Genomic DNA, 20,716 nt, shown 5'->3' with positions numbered 1-20,716 from the left:
AGCTCTGTAATGTTCTTTACCTTTAAGAGTTAAATCAAACGTAGATTTTTGGAACTGAAAAGAGACAAGGGTTCACAAAACCTAATGAATTTGAAGTAATCAAGAAAGATTTACCTATAACAAAATAAACAAAAGTTTACTTAACTTACCTAAAACAGTTCCCCAGCCCTATGTATCAGCTTGGAATGTTGGATCAGTGAGTGTTTTAATTCAGCAAACAGTTATTCTGTTTTTAAAAACTCTGCTAAAAATCAATTGAAAAAAAGGAAGGAAAAGAAGCCCCTCAGCTAGTACTAGTTATTGTTAACCACTTCATTCAGTGAGGTTCCTTCCATAGGATACTTTTGAATGTATTTGAACCTAAATAGTATACTTAAAACTGATTTCTTATTTTTCCGTAATAGTATATTAAATGTTTTATTTTTTCATTGAAGAAATGCATCATTTGACATTTGTGTTTTTTTCATACAGCTGATGGGAAATGTCTGGTGTCAGTTGGTTTAGACGATTTTCACAGTATTGTATTTTGGGACTGGAAAAAGGGAGAAAAGATAGCCACAACAAGGTAAGAAGCTGCTGAAACCTTACAGCATCCAACCTATAATCACGGTTCAGTAATTGTCACTAGTTTTCATTTTATGGAAGATTTTACCTTTGAATTCAAGTGAAATCCACGTAGGAAGCTTAATACCTAAGGAGAAATATATTGCAAATTTCCTGAAAATAAACCCCACTTCTGGCTGCTAATGTTTATTTGAGAGAATTAGAAATTTCTGAGAACTTTCCAGAAAGTAGTCACTTTACTCTTAGTCATACATGCAATATCTCTCTCAAAGCATTTTTAAAAGCAGCTTTTCCCAGGCGTATGCCGTGCCTCTTGTTTTTCCACTGTCAAAGCATCTGGTAAAGGATCGTCAGTGTCACTGGAGTCACATGTGCCATTTGTCATGAGGCTGTGGCATGCCATCAAGGAGGCCCCATCATGTACATTTGCCAGTTGCTTTCAAAGCAGGCAAATTGTTTCTCTAATCTCCTGTCTTATAAATAGACCTTTCAAGACCGTCTGCTCTTTATAGACCACCTGTCCTCCCTTACCCCAGCCTCCCTTGCTGCTGAATCAGCCAAAAAAGCTGACCATTACTTTCCACTCCTGCTTATGTTGAGCTTAACTGTTGGTCCAGCCGTGGTCAGAAGTCAAAGCTGTTGGCAGCGAATCCAGCAGTATGATTTGTTGTTCAGTTGTGTTAGCAGTTTACTGCTGCTTCTTCCCTGCATTAACAAATGTTGTAATTGACTAAAATTATTGTATTGAAGTTTAATGGCTCTGAATTTGAAAAATTTCTCTTTTGGAAATTTTTAAGTTGATTATTTTTCAAAAGCTATCTTTTTTTGCTGCTATAAAATATCAATAAATCAATGGTATGAGTAAATCTATGCTAATACATTTTAAAATTTATTTGAACAGGAGGAAGAAAACTTTACAACTTCTTCATAGAAGCTTATTATGCGTTTTCCTGCTTTTTCTGTGAACGGTAGTTAGATCTGTGGGTTTGATTAGCTTTGCTTTCAGATTTTGGGAGCATTTTTTGTTTGGTTTTTGTTTGCTTTGCTTCTTTTTCTTCTTGTAGCAGTTACTGGGTCACACAGGTGTTTGTGTACATGGGGTTGGGTGCTCAAAGGGGATTGCACTACTAAGTTGTGACGCTCACATTTGTTATCTTGAGGGGTCACATATCTGACTGTGGGACTTACCACATTCTGTTTTGCTTGTCACATACTCTGTAGAGGTTCCTGTGGTCCCAAACAGAATCTTTGGGACCATGCTCAGTATTCATGATTCAAACTCATGGTCTCATGCAAGCAAAGCAGGCACTTTCACCACTGAGCTAGCCCAAAACCTGGTTGTATTTTTCTTAAGAGTTTAATTATTAAATCATATGCCATATAGATGCCTCTTTTAAAGCAGACTATTTTTAAAGTACATTACAGAGTTGTGTGATGATAACATTTGATTTCAAAACATTTGCATTTTCCCAAAAGAAACTCTTATGCCAGTTTTCAGTTAATTTACCTTCTGTCTCTATGAACTTGTTTATCCTGTGCATTCTTATAAATAGAATAAAAACATTATGAGGCCTTTGAGACTAGTTTCTTTAACTCAGCATATTATTTTAAAGACCTTCGTGGCATTTACAATACTTCATCCCTTTTTGTTGCTAAATAGTATTATACTATATGGATCTACTACATTCTATCCTTTCATCAGTTGATAGACATTTAGATTGCTTTTACCTTGTACACATTAAAAATAACATTGCTATCAAAAATCACACACAAGGTTTGGAGTAGAGTATGTTTACTATCTCTTGGATATATGCTTTATAGTTGAATTGCTGGTTTATTGGGTAACTAACTTTTTTTATTATAAAATTTTTTAATAGTGAGACATCATGAGGTACAGTTGCAGACTTACACATTTTTGTGCTTGGGTTTCACTTATACAATGATCAAATACCCATCCCTCCACCAGTGCCGTTTTCCCACCACCACGGATCCCAGTATCCCTCCCACCCCCATCCCCCCCATTCCACCCTGTCTCTGTGGCAGGGCATTCCCCTCTGTTCTCTCTCTCCTTTTGGGTGTTGTGGTTTGCAAAAGAAACATTGAGTGGCAATCATGTTTGGTCTATAGTCTATTTTCAACATGCTTCTCCCATCCTGGGAGGATCCTCCCAACACCTTTATTTGGTGTTCCCCTCTTTATCTGAACTCCCTTTTCCCCTAGTATGTGTGGTTGGCCTCCAAGTCAAGGAATAAAATTCCTAGTACTAATCTCGGCCATTCTTGGGTGTTAGTTTCCTATTCTGTTACTTTATGTTGGGTAACTAACATTTTAAGGTAGCATCAAATTGTTTTCAAAGTGACTGCACTTTTTTACATTACCAACATTACATTACAAAATATGACGTTCCCACATTCTTCACATCTTTGCCAACACATTATTTTATGTCATTTTCATTATAACCTTTCTGAGGTGAAATAATCTCCTATGGTTTTTATTTTCGTGATCTAAATGGCTTGTTAGGCAAAAACATCTTTTTATATGTGTACATTTATGGTTTCTGTAGAAATGTCTATTTAAGTATTTTGACCATTTTAAATGTAGCACTGTAGCACTCTCCTCCCCTTGTTCATCGATTTGCTCGAGCAGGCCCAGTAACATCTCTATTTTGAGACTTGTTGTTATTGTGTTTGGCATACTGTATTTGGCATATTGAATACGTCACGGGTAGCTTGCCAGGCCTTGCCGTGCAGGCGAGATACCCTCTGTAGCTTGCTGGGCTCTCAGAGGGGGCAGAGGAATCGAACCCAGCTCGGCCGGGCTGGCTGCACACAAGGCAAACGCCCTACCACTGTGCTATCACTCCAGCCCAGCTAGCTCAGTTGGTAGAGCATGAGACCATTTTAAATAATATTTTTATTTTTGAGTTGTAGAGTTTTTCAAACATATTATGATACAGTCCCTTATCAGTTATGTGATTTGCAAATATTTTCACCAGTGTTCAATATTTTAGACTAGAATGCATCCTTCTGCATTATATCAGTGATATGGTGCTTCCCAGGTATAAGAAATCAGGCTATATTATCTATGCAATACACCAACTGAAACTGTGATTTTTATTATCCCCATGAACTAGCTATGCTAAACAATGTCAGGCATGTAAATCTTCTCCCCCAGGGTAGACCATTACTTCATTGTTATACCACTGTGCAGAATGTGTACTCGACCTACTTTAGTAGTGCTTTGCTGAACTATGGGTTCTGGTAGTGATCTGAGCCTTCCATTAAGAGCTTCCGGTTAGTGAATTATCTAATATTTGTAGCCTTCATTTGCATTTGTGAGCTAAACTAATGACTTAATTAGAGGTTTAAAATGAGAATGTAATTCATTGTTTATATTACTCGGATTCTTCTATAAATAAGAATATCCCCTCATAAATCATTTGGTTCTCTTAAAATATAACTCACATAGCAAGTAATCCTTTAAATATTAGGGTCATATATCCTTTGTCTTTAACTCAGAGCTATTTATCCTCATTTGTCTTGAGTTTTCTGTGGCATCTTTCATCATGCAAAAGGTTTTTTGCGTGGGGAGGGGGCAGAGAGAGAGTACAGTGGGTAGGGCACTTCCCTTGCATGTGGCTGACCTGGTTTCTATCCTGGGCATCCCATATGTTCCCCAAGCATTGCCAAAAGTTATTCCTGAATTAAGAACCAGGAGTAAACGCTTAAGCATCTCTGGACATGGTCCAGAAAAAAAGATTTTTATGTGGAAAAGTTGATCAATCTTTACATTTACCATCTTCTACAAGATTTTGAGTCATTGTGAGAAAAGTATTTCTTATTCTCAGGCTAAAGGGAAATTACTCATAGTTTAATCTACCATAGTTTCATTTTTATATTAATACCTCAAAGCTATTTAGAATTTATCCTAGTATCTGTTTTGAGGAACAGATTTAACTTTGTATTTTTTTCCATGTGGCTAATTAGTGTCTTCTAAACTTTATTATTTTATTTTTGAGATTTTAGAGAACAGTGTTTAGGTTCATGACAAAAATTTGGTTTTTTTTTTTTTTTTTTTTTTTTTTTTTGCTTTTTGGATCACACCTGGTGATGCACAGAGGTTACTCCTGGCTCATGCACTCAGGAATTACTCCTGGCAGTGCTCGGGGGACCATATGGGATGCTGGGAATCGAACCTGGTTCGGCTGCATACAAGGCAAATGCCCTACCCACTATGCTATTGCTCCCGCCCCCCATGATAAAATTAATCAGGAAGTTCAGTTTGTGTAATTCTTCCCAAATACATACGTACTCACATATATCCCTATATTGCAATAAAGGGTGCATTCTCTACAGATTATGGAGGTACACTAATATCCAATCTCCAAAGTTTACATTTGGGCGCACTCTTAGTTTTATGCATTCTATGAGTTTCAGTAAGTGTGTAATGGTAAGAATGATATGAGTGATTTTTAATTGTTTCACTTCACTGCCTAAAAATCCTTTGTACTCTGCCTATTTATATCTTCCTCATCTCTGTCCTGGAAACCACTAATCTTTTTATTGTTTCTGTAACAACATTTCCAGAATCTCGTATAGTTGGAATCATGCAGTGTGCATATAGTTTTTATTTTCAGACTGGATTTTTAAAAATGTTTCCTATATGATTTTACCTGACTGAGTAGGTCACTTCCTTTTAATATCAACTAATAACCCATTATCTGGATGTGCCACTGTGAATTTATCCATTCCCTACTAAAAGATATCTTGGTTGGCTCTATATTGATAGTTATCATTAAAGCTACTTCAACATTTATGCACAGGTTTTTTTGTGTACCTAAGTTTTCAGCACCTTTGAGTGAATACTAAAGAATAAAATTGCTGGATCCTGTAGTAAGATTAATATGGTTTTTTAAGAAGACACAAATCTGTCTTCTGTAGTGACCATACAATTTTGAATTCCTTCCAGCAGTGGGTGAGTTCTTTTTGTTGTTCATGGTTGTTGGCATTTGGTAACAAATATCATTTATTTGAAAGCTCTTTTTCTCCATTCATTTGAGTCCTTGTCTTCATTACATACTAAATATAAAATACCTCTTTTATATTTTTAATTGCTTTATATTTTAATGCATGCATCAGTAGTATTTAAACTATGACAGTTTCTAAATTATTTTAATATCTAAGAAAGCCACTCTCCATTTTTTCAATGTTATCTTAGACATTCATTCCCCTTTATTGTTCCATAGGACTTTAAAATAAGGCATCTTTTAAAAAAAATTTTATTAGTGAAACACCATGAGGTACAGTTGTAGACTTACAAATTTTTGTGCTTGGGTTTCAGTTATACAATGATCAAATACCCATCCCTCCACCAGTGCCCATTTTCCACCACCATGGGTCCCAGTATCCCTCCCAACCCTACTTTCAGCATGCTTCTCCCTTCCTGGGAGTATCCTCCCAACATCCTTTATTTGGTGCTCCCTTCTCTATCTGAGCTCCCTTTTCCCCTAGCATGTGTGGTTGACCTCCAAGCCATGGAGCAAACCTCCTGGTACTAATCCCGGCCACTCTTGGGTGTTAGTCTCCTATTTTGTTACTTCTTGTTCCCCAGATGAATGCAGTCTTTCTATGTCTATCCCACTCTTTCTGGCTCAAAAATAAGGCCTCTTTACCACATCACTTGATCACTTGACTTCCCGTTACTCATCGATTTGCTCGAGTGGGTGCCAGTAACATTTCCATTCATCCCTGTTGCGTGCTAGTGTAGCCCAATGGCCTCTGTTTGTTCTGGGGACATGAAGAGCCCCAAACCAATAGTTCAGGGTCTTGACGAAGAAGTCTGACCATCTTGTAGGTGGGTGGCCACATGGTCTTTTGACATCTCATGGAATCCAGTCGGTAACGGCTCTAGTCCAGCGGTCATCTCTAAATCTCATTACGTGTCCAGCCCATCTGATTTTTGATGTCTTGGCAAACAAGACAGTGTCCCTGATTCTTGACTGTCAATGGAGGTCGGAACTCCGGATTCTTCCTCTCATTTGAATGAAGATTCTCCACGCATAGCTCTAAATACAATGGGTCTCATCTTTACCAGGTTCTTACTTTCAGCAAGTTTGTGTGTTGTGGGACTGGTGTCAAAATATCGAATCTAACCAAAGTAGAGAGTATAGGGGGCTGGAGTGATAGCACAGCAGGTAGGACATTTGCCTTGCACGCAGCTGACCCAGGTTTTATTCCTCCACCCTTCTTGGAGAGCCTGGCAAGCTACCGAGAGTATCCAACCCTCACGGCAGAGCCCGGCAAGCTCCCCATGGCGTATTCAATATGCCAAAAACAGTAACAACAAGTCTCCCAATGGAGACGTTACTGGTGCCCACTCAAACCTATCAAGGAACAACGGGAGGACAGTGCTACAGTGCAGTGCTATACCTTTACGGAATAATATTTTTCTTTTGGCTTTGGGACCACATCCAGCAGTGCTCAGAGTACTCCTGACTCTGCTCAGAGATCACTGCCGGCAGTGCTCAGTAGAGCATATGCAGTACTCTAGAGCGATAGAGCACCAGCTGCATGTTGTGCAAGCACTTTAACCCCAGTGCTATCTCTCTGGAACATTTTGCAATTCAAGAACATTGTGTTTCCTTTTTAATTTAAAATGGAGGTTTGGGAGTGTTGGCAGCACATCACCATACACTTGATCTCTTTTATCTGATTTTCCCACTTCCTCCCCCTTATCTTATGTCAAACACTGTTTTATTCTCTTTTTAATTTTTCCATTTTATTTTCCTAAATTTGTTTACAGTAATTGATTATGTTCAATATTTCAGCACCAATCCCACCACTATTATTATTATTTCGAATTTTCTCACCACTACTCAAGCCTACCCCACAGGCAGATGCTGAATAATTTATTTTGTGTTACTTATTATGAATAGTACCAGTCCTGGTGTTACCAGGTTCCCTCCTATCACCCCCCCCCCCCCACACACACACACCTCCCATACCCTGCCTGCCTCTATGGCAGGTGCTTTTTTTAAAAAAAATTTTTTAATTTTATTTTCATAAGTTGTTCACAGTAATTGATTTTATTCATGAATCCCACCACCATAACATCTTCCCACCACTATTATTATTTTGTATTGCTTGTCATGAATAGTAAGAAATGTCTGTAGGGGTCTGTTTTACAGTGATTCAACAAAAAAGTTTTTTAAAAAAGCATGCGATCTCACATGCGCGCTCCTGGATATCTAAAACTTTAAATAATTGGGGTCCCTAGACATCCCTGTGGCATGGTGCTGTCTTTCGAGATTCATTTGTGGAGTCTCTGGATCATGGCCATTAATACGTTCGAATGGCACCTGGAAGCAATTAGTGGGCGTGACAACCCATTCCTGCCTTCATGTGACCATGGGTTTTCAATCACTCATCCTGCATACCTGGATTTTTCTTCTGGAAGTCTGTGGCCCTTGGGGTTCACAGGGGAGAAAGAACGTCTACTCCATCTGAGGCCCCAGTGAAATCAGCTAGACATGAGGTGTAGTGATATCTCTGTGACTGTGCTGCTGTCTTCCAAGGTAATTCTCCAGGCAGTTGTTCACAGATACTTCACCTGATGAATTAAGAGGCACTTGCACTGGATACAGCTTCTGAAGATGTAGGTTAAGCCTTCTGAAACACAGGTACAATGTACTAAAAAATGACAGGAACCTTTGTTCTCCTGCATCCTCCATCACTCTCACCTCCAGTTCCTTCTGTTTTATTCTTATAGTAGATGAGTTTGTCTTGGTTCATTATTTTATCACATATGATTGAAATAATTTGGCATTTGTCTTTGTCAGCCATAATTCACTTAGCATGGTAACTTCTAGATCCATATATATTACTGTAACTTCCAAAAATTTCTTTTTTTCAAAAAAATAGCTGAGCAGTTTTTACAGTGTATCTACATACTCTATATACCTCATCTTTATCTACTTACCTATGGAGGGCATTTCAGTTGTTTCTAGCACTTGACTTTTGTTAGTAGTACTGAAATGAACATTGTGTATAAATCTCTTTGAACACTTTTTAACATTCTCTGATAAATATCCAGAAGTTGAATAGCTAAACCGTAAAGTATTTCTAGTTTTCATTTGTTGAGTAATCCCTGTACTGTTTTCTACAAAGTCTGCACTGTTACATTTCTACCAACAGTGTACAAGGGTCCCATTTTTTTCCTGTATCTTTGCCCACATTTGTTTCTTGTCCCTTTAGAGAATAGTCATTTTTTATTGCATTTTCCTACTAATAAGAGATGTTGAACAAGTATTCATGTCCTTGTTAGCCAACAGTATGTCTTCTTTAAAGAAGTGATCCTCTTCCCAAATTTTAAAATCAGGTTTTTCATTTTGCTGCTACTGAGTTTTATGAGTTCTTTATATTAATACCTTATATGATGTGAACACCATGGTTGATATGAGTCGCAAATATCTTTTTTTATTCAGTAGGTTACCCTTTTTATTTTGATGGTGTTTTGTTTTCCTGGTATACCTTACATTTTTATAAATACAATCCTCTTTCCCAATCTATCTTAACTGTCAGTTGTATACATTAAGGCTATTGATGTTCCATTTAACTTTCTGTACTGCAGTTTTGCCAAATTATTTTGTTAATAGTTGTTATTTATATACATATATTATCTTCTAAAGAAATAGTGGTTTTGAGGGGGTCACACCCAGCGATACACAGAGGTTACTCCTGGCTTTGCCCTTAGGAATTACTCCTGGCAGTGCTTGGGACCATATGGGATTCCGAGAATCAACCCTGTGTCGGCTGCATGCAAGGCAAACACCTACCCGCTGTATTATCGCTTTTTAGCCCCAAAATAGAAATAGTTTTACCTCTTCCATTCTACAACTTCTGTCTTTAATTTTTAAAAATGATTAGGCTTTTCATATTTTTTATTTCATTAACTATTTATCGCTTTCAGATTACCCATTTCTCAATTAAACAGGGCCATCTGAGACACATTTCAACCTATCATGATTCAAAATATCACCTATAAATATTTTAACCTTGTCTAATTATAGTAATAATGCCAATACAATGTCAAAGAATACAATACAATGTGAAATAGTAGTAGTACTGACTTGTTCTGATATTACAAAGAAATACTGATTCTTAATGTTGAAATCATGGCTTTTGGGGAGCTGGAGAGCTACCTTACTGGGATGGAGCCAGTACTTTGCATTCTAGAGACCCAGATTTGGTCTCTCTAGTACCACGTACTTCCCTAAGCACTGCCAGAGCCCCCAACTGAGGAGCTGATAATGGCCCATAATCTAGGAAAAAAGCAAAAATGGAATCTGACTTTTGGTTATACATACCAAACACACCATGAACCTGCTTCTATTCTAGTACTTTCTGCTTGCAAAGAAAATATAATGGCACACATCATTGTTTGTGGAGAGCTGACCTGTATATAGTTGTATGGAATGAATCTTAATTTTCAATGATTGTCAGCAAATATAGGGAAATATATATACCAGAGAGATAAATTCTAGGCACTTGTTTATTTCTGTTTTATTGAGTACTGATATTTTTTAATCACAAACGAGTATTAGATGGTTCTCAGATATCTCTGAACACCATGAAAAAATATAATTTTTTTCTCCAATGTATATTAAAATCACGAATAACACTATTTTGTTAATGCATCTAATCATAATACTTGCATTCTAGTTATAATGTGTTATCTTTATATTTATTACTGAATTTTCTGCTAAAATTCTAGATTTGTATGTCTATATTCAAAAAGAAGATTGACCAGTTAGCTTTTCTAATCTCTTTTTTACATGATAAAATATGACCATAATTTTTTTGCTAATGAAAGAGAAGACCATTAAGTAGCTTTTAAGGCTAGGAAATTTTTATATTGTAGTGTGGTAATTTCTTAGTTTGGAGCAGAATTTCCCAGGCATTGTGTAATGCCATATCTGTAACTTCTGTTCTCCATTTAGCTCTCACTTTTGTATCTGACCTTCTGTCTTTGAGACTATAAGTCTTTACCTCTGAGTGCATAATATTCTAAAGTGCATTGAAACAATGAATCACATCCTTTCTTTATTCATGCAGATGAGTCAGGGCTTTCCATTTCTAGTGAAAACATTATAGCTGATAGTGGCTAACCCAAAGCTATGCCTCCCACAGCAAATATGTGACATTTGAAACTTCTCAATAAGGTTATTGCAGTATTTTTCCTCCTCTTGTACAAGACCTCTCTGTGCATTATAAATTTAAAGACCGTGGTGGTAGTATTGCTTTTGTTGTGGAAACTTGTGATCTGTTAAAAAAAATTCATAATGTGTTTAAAGTATAGTTAAATATGCTTTGGTAAAAACAAACAAATAAAAAACCTATATGATAAAAGAGCTCAACATGCAGAGAAAAGCCAAAACTTGTATTTTGATGCAATTAAATCTCATTTAATTGTCTTATGTTTAATGTCAATTCAATTAATGCATGCTTTTAATAAAACTATGTTCTTTTATTACACTGAAATTTTTTCAATTTGTCTCTTATAGAGGCCATAAAGATAAGATATTTGTGGTAAAGTGTAACCCACACCATGTTGACAAAATGGTTACAGTTGGAATGAAGCACATCAAATTCTGGCAACAAGCAGGTACTATTATCCGGATTTATCATTTACAGGATTGAGAGCTTTATCCCTATTTAAAAGTATTGTCACCATTACCTAACCTGTGTGCAATCCAAATTTAAAATATGTCTAAAAGATATTCTCTCCCAAATCCACTTTGGACTACTTCATGTCTAAGCTATGAGACTTAGAATATTGATCCCTTATAATTCTATGCATATTCATGTGTCTAGGAAGCTTTAGTGTTTAGTCATCTACTTTGAAAAGAGCTGAATTATGTTGCTCTACTGAGCAGAAAACAAAATAATCACTTTGGTTGAATAAAGTGTTGGATTTCTTTATAATTTATTACTGAATTTAGTGCATGAATTAAACTGCGACTCTATACACAGTAGGTGATCAAAATAAATATTTGTGGATTTCAGTGTTGTTAATGAGGCTAGATTTTTTAAAAAGTATAAAATGCAAGTATATCTTATTCTTCTCAGTAAGAAGTCATATCCCTTATTGAGATTATTTCTGAATTCTTGATATTAGCTTTGGTACCAAGCCCTATCGAGCCCTACTGGACAAAACATTCAAAAGTTAATGTTCCAGTGCATTGTGCTTTTAAAAGAAAGGGTAATGCCAATGCCACAGATCCTAGAGAGAATGTCTGTATACATTTGCCTGGAAGGAGTCTGAGTGTCTCATTGTAAATAAAAGAAATACAGAGAAATGTTAACAAATGCCTAAGGGACAAATTAATTGTATTTCTTCCTCTATACTTCTTGTGTTTCTCACCAAAAATTGTTATATAAAAACTGTGGAAAGTATATATTTATGTTTTACATGTGTAGTATTTTTTGTGTGGTTTTTTTTTCATTATTTTTGTAAGCATTCATGAACTCTTTCAGAGTTCGCCCTGCTCATCCTTTGACCAGTGACAGAATTTGACCTTAGGCAGTATTAGAGTACACTATGTCTCTCCACCAGACCCTAAGTAACTTGAAGACAGTAATTCTCTTTTGTCATATTTATAGTTCAACATTGATGACTATGTCTTCCACAAAGTGGGGATTCAATAATTAACTCAATTTAAAAAAAACCTTCTACAATAACTTTGTATATTTTCCACTAATTTTGTACTTTTTATGCAGTCTAGAAATGCTGGGGGTTTTTTCATCAAAGAAATTCTGCATGTTCATAGGAGGTGTCATTTTAAAATAGTAATAAATATTCTTGGTATACCTCAGGTGGGGGCTTCACATCTAAAAGAGGAAATTTTGGAAATGCTGGAAAATTGGAAACAATGATGTGTGTTTCTTATGGACGAATGGAAGATTTAGTGTTCTCAGGAGCAGCTACTGGAGATATTTTTATTTGGAAGGACATTCTCCTGATGAAGACAGTAAAAGCTCATGATGGGCCTGTGTTTGCTATGTATGCATTGGATAAGGTATAGTTTTGTTTTCTTATACAATTTCTCTCATCAGTTTTCTAAAGTTAGAAGGTATTCTTAGAAGGCCTATCCCAAGAAGACATGTGGATCGGTGTTATAAGACTATGACTATGGGAGTGGATGTCAAGGATAGACAGGACACATACTTTTAAATTATTCATTTATAATTATTATATGTATGTTTTTTCCACTTTTTTCACTTCTTTACTCTATTTGGCGCTCATTAAGAACCCCCTTAAAAGTGCCAATAGCATAAAAAGCCCATATGTGGTGCAAGTCATAGAACCAGGATTGGCTGCCAGCGATTTACCTCTGTACTGTCTCTCTGGGCATAAGAGGGACAGTCTTTTCACTGGCTAGTATTGGAGTTCTTCAAAGAAATTCACCCAGTAAGATTTACATCTATGCATACATATACATATAAATATACTTAATTTTTTAAAGGAGATTTACTAATAGAGATTGCCTCATGAGATTATGGAGAGTGAAAGTTCCACCAAACTCCCTTCAGATGAGACCCAGGAAAGGCTATAATAGGTAATTCAGTCTGAGTTCAAAGCCTGAGAACAGGCAATAAATCATAGTCTGAGGACTAGAGAATGTGTGATGACCTAACTTAGTCATGAAACAGTAACAAAGGGATGAAGTTTTCCTCTGCCTTTTATTCTCAAGGTTTGGATGATGAGCAATAGGGTTGTAGCTCAATGATAGGCCACTTGCCTTGCATGTGTGAAGCCCTAAATTCAGTTCCCAGCACTGCAAAAGAACTACTGAGTTCACCAGTTCAAACGTTGATCTCTGGAAGCACCTTCACAGACACACAGAGAAAGATATTTAATCTGAGAGCTCTGTGGCCACCAAGTTAATAAATAAAATTAACTATCACACTGACTAGTTTCCTATTCAAACCTCATCTTTGTCCAGCTCTTCCCACTGTTCACCTGCTTTGTAATACATACATATAGATAAAGACCTCACTTACCTTCAATGTTATTGAAGCACTTTGTTCAGTCAGTTACCAAGAAGAGTCAATTTCTCATTCATGGCTAGTTTACTGGCATAAGCTCTTCCAAGCTTTCTAGCCTCCAGCATTTGCCTCCTAATGACACACCTACTTAGCCAAGCCTCATTGACTTGTTCCTTGGTACAAATGCTGATCTCACTGCAGAAGTAAGATCTTGTTGAATATACAACTAAAATGGTGATTTTTTTAGTGTATCATCTGGTTTGTTTACTGACAGATTTGGTTTTGGTTAAACCACAAATGCTAGAAAGGATTAAAGTAAAATACAAATTTTCGTAAACTCAGAAGTATGTAACTTGTTTAAGGTTTTTTTATTCCTGAATAACCTATGCTGACTGATCATGAGAAAAGATAAGGATGTCACAATATAATGCATTGCTTTTAAAATTAACATAGGTATTAAATATACCTGACTGTGAAATAAGAGTAAGGCTATCAAGGGCGGAGGATCGCTGTATCACTGAATCACTCTTGGTCCCGTTGTTCATCAATTTGCTCAAGTGGTGCCAGTAATGTTTCCATTAATCCCAGTCCTGAGATTTCAGCAGCCTCTTCTTATTCGTCCTTCCCAATGCTGCCATATTGGAATCTCTTTTAGGGTTAGGGGAATGAAGCCCGTTCAGGAGAATGAGGGTGGAGGATATTGTATAGGAATTAGGATGCACATCTTCGGTGAGAACAGACTAGATTCAAAACTCAGTATCACGTGCTGAGCACTGCTGGGGTGGCCCTGGTGGTCACCAGCACCACATTTTCAAGCCCTAGCATTCTATCAAATGACCCGATTGGTTAAGAATTGCCCATAGTGGACCCAGGTCCCCAAGTACTGCTTTCAAGGCACCCCCAAAAGAAAAAGACTAAGCTTGTTTTATGTAGTATACATAAAATATTATTTCCTTGATAATTTCATTGAAATGAGATTAATTAAAAGTTAGTGAGAAAATGGAATTAATTACTCAGTACATTTTTTGAAAATAAGACTTTTCTGAAAACAGTTGGTGCATAGAATAAGTTGCCAGAAGGAAAAACTACTAAAGCCCCCCAAAACTCACAAGCTTAATATAGGAATAAAAATCACTGTTGATTTTTTAAAAATCCAATATGTTAAGTTTTTTATTTCCAGGTTTTATAAAAAGTAATCTGGATTTTTGTTATTGTAGAAATTGATGTTTATTGAACAAGATAGCAGGATAATTTTAAGAAGCACTAAAGTTATCCTTAATGATACGGTGTTTTCTATTGGAAGAAACTATTAAGTACTTAATAATAATTTTATATTGTGGCATTAATTCTGATTCATTCAGTAGGTATATTTGTGATAACAAAGTCTGCCAGACATTGAAACTGGTCTTGTATCACAGAAATACACTCTTATAGTTGGGGGATGGGGCATAGATATGGATATTCAATATTCAAAGTAGTAAGTGCTAACTTAGTAATTTCAGAAAAATGAGTGAACAATGAGAATATGTTAATCCTGCTATGGAAGTAGAAGATAAATGCCTCAGAAAAATAAAAGAATTTTAACAGCATATTTTATAGTCTCCTGCACCTAGGAGGAAAACACACAAAGCTGCTTTATCCAAAAGGGGATCCTGTTGGGGCCAGGTTGTTCTGATATAATCCTCTTTATGTGTTCCTCCCACAGGGTTTTGTAACAGGTGGAAAGGATGGGATCGTGGAGCTCTGGGATGATATGTTTGAAAGATGCTTGAAGACTTATGCCATTAAAAGAGCAGCATTGTCAAGTAGTTCAAAAGGTGCCCCTTCTTGAGTATGCTATGTAAACTTCTGTTCTTAAGGATGGAGAAAATTGTGCTCAAATTTTGGGAAAACCTTTACCAAATTAATTTCATTTTTTCCCATTCTGAGTTTTTGCTCTTGTCATATAGGTCATATAGCCTATTACCTAGTACTTGAGAACTATGCGAACAGAATTTATATGCTAGGCATTATTTTGTATTTTATTAGATGCAATATGTGTAATCATATGTATTTTCATTATTTTTTAAATTTATCATTGAGGAAAATGATTGCAATAGTGTTTACCTTCATGCTTATAGTGTACAAAATTACTGCCCCTTCACCATTACCAGAGTGCCCAAGACTCTTAATCACTGTTTATAGTTCACCTCTTCATCGCCCCCTTACTACTTGATAACCTCTGTTATGTATTCCAAGTCCAAGAGATTGTTGTCAGAAGATATTGGCCATTCCTTTGCTTTGTTTCTGTATATATCATGTATGATTGATATATTTGTTCTGCTATTTGTTCTTTTCCTTCTGACTAACTTCACTCAGCATGATCCCCTATAACTCCATCCAAGTGGTATCAAGAGGCACTGCATCACTGTGTCACTGTCATCCTGTTGTTCATCGATTTCCTCAAGCAGGCACCAGTAAGGTCTCTTTCGTGCTAGACCTGAGATTTTAGAAAGTGCCACATTCAAGGCTCTTTCAGGGTCAGGGGAATGAGACCCATCATTGTTACTGGGTTTTGACATATCAAATATGCCACGGGGAGTTTGCCAGAATCTGACATGCAGGCAAGATACTCTCGGTAGCCTCCTGGGTTCTCCAAGAGTAAGAACTAAATAATAAGATGTCGCATGGCCATGCACTTCTGGGAGCTGGGTTTTATAGTCCCTAGATCTTGGCCGTTAATGGGATAACACGGGGCTTGGGGCAGTTGCTAGGTGTAATGCCTATCTACTGGAAGATGGGGGATCTGGGTTGAAAAGGCCCAGTCCCGATCCGAGCAGGCTTGGAGATCTCGACCCCGAGTGCCGCATGCCTGGGTTCCTCTGCTGGTTCCTTCATGTGTGAGGCTCGTCCAAATGTGTGGAGGGTGGTCTTAAGCATGGCTGTGACTGGTTCCTGAGGTCTTCTGCTACTGTAACTCTGCTCGGGGCAAGGAGGGAAGATATTTCTTAAAGATATTCCATTGGGAATATATACCACACCTTCTTCATCCACTCATCTGTTGTTAGACACTTGATTTAGTTTTATATCTTGGCTTTTGTAAATACCCTGCAGTGAACATAAGTATACATACATATTTTTAAATGAATTGTTTTTTATTCTTGCTATGGATGCCAAGGATTATAATCACTGGGTCAAGCCAGAATTCTAGTTTTAATTTGTTGAGAAGTCTTCATAGCATTTTCCATAAAGGCTACAGCAGACAGTATTCCCACCAATAATGAATGAGTTTTCTTTTTCCTTTACATCTCTTCTAGTACTAATTCTTTCTGGACATTATTATATAGTCCATTATCACTTGCGTAAGGTGGTTAGACACAATATTTACAGCTTTGAATGTATTATATTTTTTCTTTCAGGTTTGCTTTTGGAAGACAATCCTTCAATTCGTGCCATCACTTTAGGACATGGACATATCCTGGTGGGAACAAAAAATGGAGAGATACTGGAAATCGACAAAAGTGGCCCCATGACACTGCTTGTTCAGGTACTATGTCTGTACATCAAAACCAAAGTTCATATCAGAGCTGGAACTAGGGTGAAGGCAGCAATGAAAGTCCTTCGGGTATAAACTATATGATTGCATTCACTATCAGCATCATGCAGATGTTAATATTAATTACTGATTTGCATGTGAAAATGTGCCACCAACTTACCAGCTGAAAACTGCACATTTTTTATGGTTTCCAATGGGTCAGGAGTCTGAATACAGCTTAAATGGAATCCTCTGCTTAAGACTTTTCATGGCTGCAAAATAAGCCTTATTACAGTTTCATCTGAAGTTCGATTGAGGAGGTACCACTTCTGAGGTTGTTCAAGTTGTTGGCAGAATTCAATTTCTGTGACTCAAGAACTGAGTATAACTGCTGTGAGTCAGAGGTCACCATCAAGCTGCCAGAAGTTCCTTGTCACATGGTCACTTGCTTTCTCAAAACCAGTAAGGGAGAGAAAACAAGCACCACACTTTTATAATATAACCATTCATTACAAACATGTAACGAGGAACCTGTAATCCCTGTTACCATAGTTTATTGGTTGGAAACAAGCCAAAGATCTTGCCACACTCAAAGGGAAATAGTGACAGCAGAGGGTGAGCACAGGAGGCTCATGAAGTCACCTCAAAGGTCTGTCACTGCCTACCCACAACCACCAGTTATTCTTGCCCTTAACATCTGCTAATATGCTCCCCTCTCCAGAGGGCTGGAGCAATAGCACAGCGGGTAGGGCGTTCGCCTTACAAGCGGCCAACATGGCCGACCCGAGTTCGATTCCTCCGCCCCTCTCGGAGAGCCTGGCAAGCTACCGAGAGTATTTGATATGCCAGACACAGTAACAACAAAGTCTCCAATGGAGACGTTACTGGGCCCGCTCGAGCAAATCGACGATCAACGGGAGGGCCTTTACCTTTTACCTTTACCTTTACCTCCAGAGGTTCCAAAGAGTCTTTTTCTGTCAGAGTGTCTTATCATATCAGAAATAGTAATCCCTTCATCTAAACTCAAGTTCAGTTGTATTTGATACTATACATGTTTATTTTTTCTCAGTCTGTAAAATTGATAAAAGAAGTTATTGCTCTGTGGGCCACAACTGTGCAAGTGTCACTTTAGATTTTGTGCCTCATCTTAGTTATAGCCTTGATTGACACAAGTGTGTTCCATATTCCTTACCTGTAATTTTCCCTCAAGAATTGTATTTATGTAAAATCAGATTACAAGAACTCGCAATAGATTCTCAAAGATCAAAGAACTTAAACTCACCTGAGAGAGAGGTAATATGTGCAGGTGAGTAAGTAATTTCTTCCAATTTAGTGAGGAATTGAATTATTTGTAAAAGGAAGAGGCACAGGGATGATGAGGATGTGTTCAAAAGCTAAAAAGTGAAAATTATGTACATTGATTATATAAGCTGCTGGACACACTTTCATAGGTGAACTAGAGGAATTTTACCTACTTCCCCTGACCTGACTCATGCCTGAAGTTTCGCTATTTTAGGGATGAGCCCTAATTTCCCATTGAAAGGGACACTTTAATTGTTACTCCACCCTCAGAACAGATCTGTGGACAATTATAGCTCAGAACATGTTGAGATTTTATAAATTTGTTTACTCAAGCCAAATGGAATATCCAGCAAAAAAAAGATACAATGGCATTTAAAAAGATTCTGTGTTGAATTAAACAAACCTCAGAAACTCTATAGCTGACATCCAGCCAGGCAGCATATAGCCAGGACTGAGAATAATGGTAGAGCTCTGTCATGAAGGACCCTTGTTCTCCAGCTGTTCTGTTTTCTCATTCCAAATAATTTTTCTTTGTGGCCATGAATTCTTATTTAATTGTATTGGAAAATGAGTGTTTATTTCTGTTTAACTTACAAATGTTTTGAGACTGAGTTGTTTGAATGAATATGTAGTCCAGCCTTTTGTAATATTTATACTATTATGTGATATATAAATATGTGAGATTTTAAACTCTAAGCTTTATCATATTTAAGTATTATTATTATAGTTAAACTAATTTTATTGAAATACATTTTAAATTCTTTGTGCATTTTTCTGTGAGTTTTATCTGAAAAAAAAAAAAGTTTTATCCCTGGCTGCAGTTTTGAGCTTCATAATAAAAGCTTTTTACTTTTTCATTTCCTGTTACTTTAATTTTTCCTTTAAAAAATTGTTGTAATACTAATGATGGAAAAAACACCATTTAGTGAGCACCTTAGAGTGTAAGGAAATACTGATTGCAAAATTTCTCTTCTCAGCTGATTACATAATCATTGAAACTAGTTCATAACCAAATAGCCCAAAGCCCAGTAAGTTGCAGAGCTGGGATTCAAATCAAAGTTTATCAGATACCAGAGTCCCTTCTTTTTCATGCACCAACTTATACCCTAAATGTCTCTTAGTGTTCCGACTCTAGGAAAGCAGGTTCCAAGCTTTGGGAAACCTGTGGGCCTTGTGGAATCTTCAGACAAGATGTTGGTCACCTCCATTGACTCTCCTTGTATATGTACCTTCCTCACCCCCTCAGCACCTCTCTTTTCTCCTCTGTTCTAGCACCTATTGCCATTTCATCTTAGGAGGAACTCAGTTTGACAGCAGTGTTGGGCTCATTGCTGACATCTGTCCTATATGTATGCTGTGCAAGGTGGAATTAGGGCTACCTGTTCTCAGGGCTCATAGCCCATCCTGAGAGAGGATAGACACTGAGAGAAAGTTCAAGAACTGAAGAGGCAATGAGATTAAGCCAAATCTACTAAACTGCTATTGGAAGATTTCAGAACATGGCATTCTTTGCTAACATGGCATTCTAATATCTAATTTTGAATATGTTACTTGTTTTTAAGAGAAGAAAAGCTTGTCAGGGTTGGGGAGGGGGAGAATGACGTAGCAGGTTCTCTAAATCACCATTGCATATAGTTTATTCAGCTCTCAATTATGTAGCTGTTATCAGCTTTATGGATGATCAATAGGAAAGTATGGTCCCAAACTCATTTCCTTCTGCCACTCATGGTACTTTTAGCACACCTTGCTCATTGTATCGTGTGGGAATTGAATTAATATTTAGATTTAGAAAATAAAGTTTTAGAGCCAGTATGTGGGATAATGGTTTGGAATGTTGTCAGAGCCTCACAACTGTCTCCTCAAGCAAAATGTGTCTGTGGAATAGAGCTTCAAGCATACATGGTCTTAGGGACATTTGCAGGTTCACATCCAACCTATGAGACAATGGGGTCTTGGTGAAGAAAAAAATGAAAACTGAGAATACAGGTTTCCCCAAATACAGCAAATTGAAAAACAGTATCTACTCTCTTCAGCTGTTCTCATATATTTGAATGTCAGCTGTATTTACTTGGAACTTTTTCTCTTCTGCCAAATTGCTGTTTTGTTTAAGCAGTTTCCAGTTTAACTGGCAGTGGTCCAATTTCTTTTTTTGAAAACCACCTGTGTTCCAAAGTGTTCTGGCTACAAACACCTTTCAGATGACTGTGTATAGTTTTTATTTTTGTTTTAGTAAGCAGTGCCTTTATAATTAGCCACTAAAAGCTTAAATTCAGTAAACAATTTGGTCTGT

At 37.0% G+C, this 20,716-nt stretch overlaps 1 protein-coding gene across 2 annotated transcripts in view; it reads left to right on the top strand.

The window, feature by feature from the left end:
* EML6 (EMAP like 6) overlaps window positions 1–20,716 on the top strand; it is a 290,220-nt gene that overhangs the window by 192,148 nt on the left and 77,356 nt on the right. For both annotated transcript variants that reach the window (XM_056124968.1, XM_056124960.1), the window contains exons 16-20: window positions 472–565; window positions 11,126–11,226; window positions 12,438–12,640; window positions 15,316–15,427; window positions 17,009–17,136. In XM_056124968.1, coding sequence (XP_055980943.1) covers window positions 472–565; window positions 11,126–11,226; window positions 12,438–12,640; window positions 15,316–15,427; window positions 17,009–17,136 — 638 coding nt within the window. The remainder of the gene's footprint in view (window positions 1–471; window positions 566–11,125; window positions 11,227–12,437; window positions 12,641–15,315; window positions 15,428–17,008; window positions 17,137–20,716) is intronic.

This window comes from Sorex fumeus, unplaced genomic scaffold (assembly GCF_029834395.1).
Source record: "Sorex fumeus unplaced genomic scaffold, SorFum_2.1 ptg000006l, whole genome shotgun sequence".
Taxonomy (NCBI): domain Eukaryota; kingdom Metazoa; phylum Chordata; class Mammalia; order Eulipotyphla; family Soricidae; genus Sorex; species Sorex fumeus.
The sequence above is the reverse complement of the archived record's forward strand: the minus strand, read 5'-3'. Positions and strand labels throughout refer to the sequence as shown.